Raw genomic sequence first — 8,883 nt, forward strand, 5'->3', positions numbered from 1 at the left:
GGGCAGCTGAGAGCAACTGGGATCACACTGGGAGGAACTGGAGCTTACTGAGTGGCTATGAACAACCGGAATCATGTTGGAAGCTACTGGGAGATACTGGGAGTGAGTGGGAGCACACTGGGGGCACCTGGGAGAGACCAGGAGTGACTGGGATCACAGAGGAACCATAAAGGAAGTTACTGGAATAACAGTGGGATTATCTGGGAATGACTGGGATCTTACTGAGTGACTGGGACCATGCTGGGGGCAAATGGCATCATACTGAGAGTGATAGGGTTCATACTGGAATCATACTGGGAAGGACTGGAGCCATAGTGGGAGTGACTGGATTCATACTGGGAGCAGCTGGAACCATCCTAGTGGTGGATGCAAACACCTGAGACCATACTGAGAGTGACTGGGATCATACTGGGGTGACTGAGAGCCACGGGGCCCATGCTGGGGGTGACCTGGGCACCCCTGGGTGAACTGGCCCAGCTGGGGCTCAGGGCTGTTCCCCCCGGGGTGCCCCAGCTCCTGCTGCCACCCCCTGCCCCAGAGAGCCAGGGACACAGAACGGGCGAGGGACAGGGCACAGCTGCTCCCAGTCACTTCCACCTCCTCCCAGTTGCTTTCAGCATTATCCCAGTTGCTCACAGCCACTGCCAGTCAATCCCAGTATGACTCCAGTCACCCTCAGTGTGATCCCAGTCTCACCCAGCATGGACCCAGCTGTTCCCAGTGTGTCTCCAGTCACCCCCAGTATGGTTAGGGACACTCCCAGTATATCCCAGCTGCTCTCAGCATGTCCATAGTCCTTCTCAAATATTCCCAGTGGCCCCAGTAATGTGTTACTTACCCCAGTATGTAATTAAATTTACAAAAAAAGGTAGCCCAGTATGATCCCAGTCATGCCCAGAATATCCCAGTTGCCTCCAGCATGCATCCAGTCATTCCCAGTTACTCCAATTTGCTTGCAGCATCAGCCCAGTTTCCCTCAGGCACTTCCAGTAGCCCCAAGTGTGATCCCAGTTGCTCCCTTTTTACACCAGTATGATCCTGGTAACCTCCAGTACGATCCTAGTCACATGCCAGCACTCCCAGTATAATCCCAGTTGCTTCCAATGACTCCCAGTATGGTCCCAGTTGCCTCTAGCTAGATCGATCCAGTCAGACCCAGTATGATGCCATTTGTTCCCAGTTGCTGGCAGTCACCCACAGTACAGGGATGACGTGCATGATGTGTTCCCAGTCACTCCCAGTCACTCCCAGTATTAGTTCAGTCCTCCCAGTATCATCCAAACACGACTCCAGTGTGGCCCCACTCACTGCCACTATGAAACAGTTGCACCCCACATGGTTTCAGTTGCTCTCTTTCACTCTCACTTTTGTTCCAGTCACTCCCAGTTCCTCCCAGTATATTCCCAGTCACTCCCAGTTCCTCCAGCATGATTCCATTTGCTCACAGCCACTCCCAGCCAGCCTCGGTGCAGTCACACTCACTGCGAGTACGATCCCAGTCACCTCCAGCATGATCCCAGTTCATCCTAGTGTAAGCCCAGTTGCTTCCAATCATCCCCAGCAGGCACCCAGTCACTCCCAGTTCCTCCCAGTCACTCCCAGTTGCTCACAGTCACTCTCAGGACGACCCCAGTCATTCCCAGTATATCCCACTTGCCCTCATCATGGTTTCAATTACCTCCCGCAGGCTCCTACTCATTACCAGTATGATCCCAGTACGATCCCAGTACAGCCTAGTCACTCCCAGTGATGCCATATCTGGGATCCCCCACCCCGGACCTCCAGGCTCCCCCCGAGAGGAGCCCCAAGGGCTGGAATTTCCCACCCAGGGTCCCCAGCAAGCCCCAGTTTGGATGTGCAGCCCCCAGTTTCCCTCTCCTTTTCGCCGGGCCGGGTTCCCCCCGGCCCCAGCGGGTGGGAGCAGCCGAGAGCCCCGCGCTGCCCATCCCGACCTGTCCCGGCTCCATCCCCGCTCCTGCCGCGGGCTGCGAGGGCTCCGGCAACGGGGCGGGAGCGATGGGGATGGTGGAGCCGAGATGGAGGAGGGCTGGAGGGATGAAGAGGAGGAGGAGGAGGAGTGTGAGGAAGAGCTGGGATGGAGGAGGAGCAGGAACTGGAAGCGCAGGGAACACGCGGTCCAGCCCTCGCTGTGCCCGCAGCCCCCCCGCCCCTGGGCCATTGTCCCCCCAATCTCACAGGAGAGCGCGGAGGGGGAGCTCGCCCAAATATCCTGGGGGCTCCGTGGGAGAAGATGTTTTTATCCAGGGGGAGTGAATTTTTGGCGCTTGAATGATCCCAAAGCCAAGCCAGAGATGGCCTTTGGGGAGATTTTGGAGGGTTCCCGGGAGGTTGTTTATTGCCGGGGGGGTTGGGGCAGGAGAGGGGAGAACACTGGGACACCGAATTGTGCAGCCCAGGGAGAGGAGACCCCAGATGGAGCCTGGAGAGGGGAACACCCTGGGGAGGGGGAGCCCCTGGAGCTCCCCGCAGGCTGGAGCAGAGTCAGGGGAAAGGGGAACACCGGGACCCCCGGCAGCACAGAGAAGGGGCAGCCCCAGAAGCCCAAGGATGGAAGAGCAGAGATGTAGCCGTGGAAAGGGGTTTTAACTCTTTAAGTGCAGCAGAAATAAGATGCACAGCTACATGGTCGTCTGTCATGACAGGAAGAAAGAGACAAGTTTATTGAGAAACACACTTGGTTTTATAGCATGACTCGCAATTCCAAGAGTAGAGAAAAGGTGATTGGTTCAGAGAGAAGACACCCCATTGCCAGGGCCTGGTCAGGCACCACAACAGGTGTTCTATCTTGTTATTAATTCCTTTTTATTTTGACCAAATTATCACCCTGGCAGAAATTCTCCCTAGCCTTGAGCTGGACCAGCTCATGGGCTGGGAACAGAGCTGAGAAGCTCCAGCCTGGAATATTTTTCAGGCTGTAATTTTCTTACTTTCTCAATATGCGTCCCACAGGAGAGGGGGGACCCGAGGGATTCCTGAGACCCCTGCCAGCCGGGGAGGGTGGGGACCTGAGACAGGAGAACTCTCAATACATGCAGGACCCCCAGAAGTCCAAACTGGAGAGATCAGAGAGGGAGACATCCTGGGGAGTTTTCTTAGGAAAAATCATGATCCATTCAGATCCATTTAAGTACTGGAGGGCTAAATCTTGGTATTTCTAAGGGGTTTTCCAGCTAAATCTTTTGGTCTGAAGTATTTTTAGACTCAGTCTTAGTGAAGATTTTTATGAAAACAAAATGTCTAGTGACTTCTAGAGATGGTCCTGGGCAGGAGGAATTCCCAGGCAAACGGTCTCAGCCCTTGTTTCCCCCAAAACTGGATTTCCTATTCCCAAACCTTGGCCTGACGGAGGAGGAGGAGGCTGCAAGGAGAAGGAAGATGTCCCGGGAGCCCCAGGCAGGTGAGGAGGAAGCCCCTGGCCCTTTCCCCCTGTGTCCTGCTCCATGTCCCAGCCCAGCACGGCCCCCGGCTGCAGGACAACCCCCCGACCTGGGGGGATCTCCTTCCCCTTCCCTGTGGCACGGAGGCAAATCCCATCCTCTGCTTGTCCTTCCTGCCCCAGACAAGGAGCTGAGCACGGAGAGCAGCGAGGACAAATCCCCGCGGCAGAACCTCGTGGGAGAGGCCGTTTGCAGCGGCTCCACGGCACAGGAATGCAACGGGGAGGAAAAGCCGCGGAGATCCCGCACCAGGAGGGGCTGCAAATGCAGATCCCGGGGATCCCAGTAGGAAAGACCCGGCCTGGGCCGGGGAGGTGGGCAGAGATATAATCTGAGCTCTTATCTTGTGGTCCCTGAGCAGCTTCATGATGGGGAGAAGCCCAAAAAATGCCTGGAATGTGGGAAGAGCTTCAGTGACAATTCCTACCTGTGCTGGCACCAGAAGATCCACAAAGGGCTCCTTTGGGACATGGTGGTGTCCCCTTAGCCATTGAGGACATGACAGAAGCCATGTGGGGACAAGAGATTCTTTGGGGACATGGCAGAGGCCATTTGACGACACGAGACTTGATGGGGACAAAGCAGAGGCCTTCTGGAGACACAGGAGGTGACAATCCCTGTCTGGGAGGTGACAATCCCTATTTAGGGGGTGACAACTGCTGTTTGAAGGGTGACAACCCCAGTTTGGGAGGTGACAAGTCCCATTTGATGGCTGACACCCCCATTTAGGAGGTGCCACCCTGCCCATACCCACATAGCACTCGCTGAATTCCCACGCCCAATGAGCCATGGTTGCCACCTTCTGTGTCCCCACGTCCCTCAGGAGCTCCGGGCTGGGCAACAGCATCTTCAGCACTCCCAAAACTGCCTCCTTCTTCAGAACTCTGTGTCCTGCCAGTTCCCCAAAATCCTGGCGCCGGTAACTGCTGACTGCATCCTGCATCTGAGCCATTCCCGGTTCCACAGCAGCTCGGCTTTCCGGGCCAGCCACACCCCCAGGACCACCCCATCCATGGCCCCGATGGCCATAAGGTCCGGGATGGGACTGGGGTCACCTCAAGGTGAAATCCTGGTGGTTGTTCACGTCATCCCAGCAGTCGCTGGGTCCCAGAGCGGTGGCATTGTTGTCACCCCCCCTGCGCAGGAAGGATGTCCCCAAAAGCCAAGAGGGGCTCGGCAGCTGCGTCGAGGGCGGGGAGGGTTTGCCCAAAGTCGCCGGATCTCAGCTCCACCCTGATGCCGGCCAGGACGGGACCAAGGGCCACCGTGGAGCTGGCAGGGGCCAGCACCGCCCCCAGCTCCGGTGTCGCCAGGTTGTGGCACAGGAGCTCAGTCAGGAGCTGCCACTGGCTCACAGTGAGAGCCCGGGGGGGGAGGTTTGGGGGTCCCAGGGGACTCGCCCAGCACTGCTCAGCACTCCAGGGTGCTGCAGACCCCCAACCCCTTCCCCAAGGCCGCGGGGGTCGCAGGGGAACCATCCCGGGACGGAGACTTGAGGGCATCCAGGATGGCGAGCACCGAGTCCAGGTGGCTTGGGGGGACAGCTGGGGACATGCCCGGGGGGCAGCCGGTGAGGGGGGTTAAGGGGTGGGGAGAGGACTGGAGGAGGGGAAAGGCACCCAAAAAAGTACCAGAAGCAAGAAGGCGCCTGAGTTTAGGGGAAAAGATGTAAAAGGGGGGAAAGGATCCAAAAGAGGAGGAAGGGAACCAAAATAAGGGGAAAAGAAACAAAATCGGGGGGAAAGACCCAAAAGAGGGGAAAAGATACAGAGTAAGGGAGAAAGTATCTGGAATAGGGGGGAAAGTATCCAAAACAGGGGGGAAGGACCCAAAATCAGAGGAGAAAGGGTTTCATGAAGTGTCACAGGGTACAGGGTGTCATGGCGTGTCCCTACCTGTGCCAGGGTGGGTGCAGACACTCAGCGCCAGGAGCAGCTTCAGAAACATCCTGAGGGACACGGGACACCTTGCAGGACACGGGCCCGGGACCTCAGGGACTTAGGCCCTGCCAGGGGTGGGGGACAGGGACACATGGAAGGGGACAGGGACACACTGAGGGGTGATAGGGAGGCACAGTGGAGGATGGGGACAAATGGAGGGGAGGGGACATGATGCCACCAGGACACACAGCAGGGGATAATGTTGCCACACCTGTGGGGACATTGCCACTAGGACACCTCTGGTGACACCCTGAGTGAGGCCACGTGACACTGCTGGTGGCACTGACCCTTGCCCTGTCCCCAGAGGTGGCTGGGTTTCCCTGAGGGTGGTGGCCATCACTTTGCTTCCAGGCCACTTGTCACCAACTGAACAAGCCCTGTCAGCAACCCTCCTGCTCTGGTGGGTGGTGACATTCAGTGACTGCAGTAGGGACAGCGGGGATGTGGTGGCAGGAACTGAACTGGGCAGCATTTCGTCATGGCCGAGATGAAGGTCCTGGTGGCATTGATGCTCTCCCAGTTCGTGTCCCCACTCATGTCCATGTCCCCTCATATCCCCAGCTAGTTCTGTGTCCCCATCAATGTCAATGTCCCCAAGAAAGGCTGTGTCCTGTCGTGTCCTCATCCACGATCTCACCCATGTCATTGTCCACCATGGTCTCCCCATCCAGGCCTTACCAGTTTCAGAATTTTCAAAGGGATGAGTGGAAACCTTGGCATTTCAAGGCCAAAAAAAAAGGATTTACTTGTCCCTGCTGGCAGAGCATCCACATGCTTGGCTGGGTGGGAAGAAACTTTTTTGGAGGCATTTCCATCCCACTGTCTCCAAAATCAGGGGTTTTGCCCCAGTCTGTTCCCATTTGGCTGTGGAAGGTGCCCATGGGCCAGAGAGAATTGAAACGATGGATTTAAATTGCAGAAGACTTCCAAGGCCACCCAGTGTTGCTTCATGCCACCAGAAGATGCAAAAAGTGAGATTTTTCTGGGGTCAGAAGTCGACAAATGTGCTCTCCACAGTGGATTTCTGATGTTGGTCAGTGGATGTGTCCAGGTGCCCACAGGGAGCCGGGAGGATGTGGAGCCCCCAGCCAGGTGTGTTCCCAACACGGATCAGCAGCACCAGGGGTCATTGGGGCTCTGCCCACTGGGGATCATCCAGCGTGGATCCTGCCATGGGGGATGGAGCTGGAGCAGAGCACGAAGCTCTTCCAGCACTCGGGGCAACCACAGGGCTTCCCTTAGTGGAGACTCCGTTGGTGTTTGTTCAAGTGAGAGCTCTGTGAGAATCTCTTCCCACACTCAAGACACTCGTAGGGCCTCTCCCCGGTGTGGATGCGCCGGTGGGTGACGAGGTTGGAGTTGTGCCTGAAGGTCTTCCCACATTCTGGGCAGTGGAAGGGCTTCTCCTCGATGTGAATGCGCTGGTGCAGGAGGAGACTGGAGCTGGTTGAAAACCTCTTGCTGCATTTATCACACTCGTAGGGCTGTTCCCCTGTGTGGATCCTTTGGTGGACAATCAGTTCAGAGCTCGTCCTGAAGCACTTCCCACAGTGGCCACACTCGTAGGGCATCTCCCCAGTGTGGATCCGCAGGTGGGAGACAAGGCGGGAGTTGTATTTGAAGCCCTTCCCACAGCTGGGGCAGCGGAACGGCCTCTCCTCTGTGTGAGTCCGCTGATGCATAAGGAGATTGGAGCTGGTCTGAAACCTCTTCCTGCATTTGTCACACTCGTAGGGCCTCTCCCCGGTGTGGATCATCTGGTGGCGGAGAAGTTTGAATCTTGTACTGAAGCTCTTGTCACACTCCCCACACTCGTAGGGCCGTTCCTCCACGTGGACTCTCCAGTGGCAGATCAGGGAGGATCTCTTGCTGAAGCTCTTCCCACAGTTTGAACACTTGTGGGGCTTCTCCCCATCGTGAAGCTGCTCATGGTCCCCCAGCTCCGAGCTCTGGCTGCAGCTCTGTTCGCTTCCCTGCCCCAGGCTGGGTCTTTCCTCTTCGGATACCCAAGATCTGTGCTCACAGTCGCTCACCATGTGCGATGTCTGAGGCTTTTCCTCCCCGTTGGATTCCTGCTCCACGGAGCCACTGCAAACGGCCTCTTCCACGAAGTTCTGCCGCGGGGATTTTTCCTCCTTGGTCTCCATCCTCAGCTCCTTGCCTGGGGCAGGAAGGACAAGCAGAGGATGGGATTTGCCTCCGTGCCACAGGGAAGGGGAAGGAGATCCCCCCAGGTCGGGGGGTTGTCCTGCAGCCGGGGGCCGTGCTGGGCTGGGACATGGAGCAGGACACAGGGGGAAAGGGCCAGGGGCTTCCTCCTCACCTGCCTGGGGATCCGGGGGCATGTTTCCCCTTCCTCACGGCCTCCTCCTCCTCTGTCGGACCAAGGTTTGGGAATAAGAAATCCGGTTTTAGGGGGAAACAAGGGCCGAGCGCGTTGTGTTCGATGGTCCCGCTGCCCAAGGGCGGCTGCAGAAGTCAGCGCCCCTTTCAGCCTCGGGGGGCCCGGAGCCCGCTCAGCACCGACCTCCCGCACCCCTCCAGGCTGCCGGGGGTCCCCGGCTCCGGGATCGCCCCTCTGCGCTCTCCCCGCTCCGGGGCTCCCCCGTTCACCCCCGGCTCTCCCGGGGATCCCCAGACCCGATATCGGCCCCTCCCCGCAACGTGGGACCCCTCCCAAGATCCCTCCCGAGGCATTTCCGGCTCGGCTTTGGCGTCCTGCAAGATCCAAACATTCCCTATCCCGCAAAAAACCCCTCCCGAAGACCCTCTCGCGAAGGATTTGGAGCGAGACCCCCCTTCCCGTTCACCTGCGGGTCCCGGGCGGAGCCGGGGGAGCTGCGGCCTGATCGAGCGGGCAGGCGGCGAAGCCGCGCGGTTCCACTGCTGCAGCTCCTCTTCCTCCGGCACCTCCTCTTCCTCCTCTTCCCGCTCCTCCTCTTCCTCCCGCTCCTCCTCCGCTCCCAACCCGGCCCGGACAGGTGGCGACACCTAAAAGCAACCACGCTCTGCACTGAGGGGGTTGCAAAGCGGCCCCGCCCCGCGCGGCACTGGGAGCGATACTGGGAGCAGTGGAAGCGATGCTGGGAGCCCTGGGCAGAAACTGGGAGCGCTTTCCCTGCCAGCACCGCTCTTACTGGGAGCGCACTGGGAGCGAACTGGGAGCAAAGAGCCGGAGGCAGCTACAGCCGGCGGTGGGCGGGGCCAGAGCCAAGGGCGTGGCTATGCAAATCTAGGAGCGATCGCGTGCTGTGATTGGTGGGCGGGAGCAGCACGGTGTTTCCCGGTCACGTGAGGGCTGGGGTGGGGCCCGGAGCGATGGCGGCGGCGTCCAGTGAGAGGGGACCGGGAACGGGAATGGGGACAGGGAGCGGGAATGGGGACAGGGACCGGGAATGGGGACAGGGACCGGGAACACGGGACCGGCAATGGGAATGGGGACTGGGATAGGGACAGCCCCGTGTCATCCCCTGGGGGGCGAGGAG

At 58.5% G+C, this 8,883-nt stretch overlaps 1 protein-coding gene and 1 pseudogene across 3 annotated transcripts; both read right to left on the reverse strand.

The window, feature by feature from the left end:
* Window positions 1-2,652: 2,652 nt before the first annotated feature.
* LOC148219354 (uncharacterized) lies at window positions 2,653-5,012 on the reverse strand (annotated as a pseudogene).
* On the reverse strand, window positions 2,653-8,564 carry LOC148219355 (uncharacterized). Of its 3 annotated transcripts, XM_088157697.1 has the most exons (3): window positions 8,209-8,564; window positions 7,722-7,773; window positions 2,653-7,559 (listed from the first exon to the last, which is right to left on the reverse strand). In XM_088157697.1, the coding sequence occupies exons 2-3, from the start codon at window positions 7,741-7,743 to the stop codon at window positions 6,637-6,639; spliced, it is 945 nt and encodes a 314-aa protein (XP_088013823.1). In that variant the 5' UTR covers window positions 7,744-7,773; window positions 8,209-8,564; the 3' UTR covers window positions 2,653-6,636. The 3 variants fall into 3 exon arrangements, with proteins under 3 accessions (XP_088013823.1, XP_088013824.1, XP_088013822.1); XM_088157698.1 differs by having other exon boundaries at window positions 7,722-8,564; XM_088157696.1 differs by having other exon boundaries at window positions 2,653-7,773; window positions 8,209-8,563.
* Between the last annotated feature and the right edge of the window lie 319 nt (window positions 8,565-8,883).

The sequence above is a fragment of the Sturnus vulgaris genome, unplaced genomic scaffold, assembly GCF_052056855.1.
Source record: "Sturnus vulgaris isolate bStuVul1 unplaced genomic scaffold, bStuVul1.hap1 Scaffold_153, whole genome shotgun sequence".
In the NCBI taxonomy this organism is placed as follows: Eukaryota; Metazoa; Chordata; class Aves; order Passeriformes; family Sturnidae; genus Sturnus; species Sturnus vulgaris.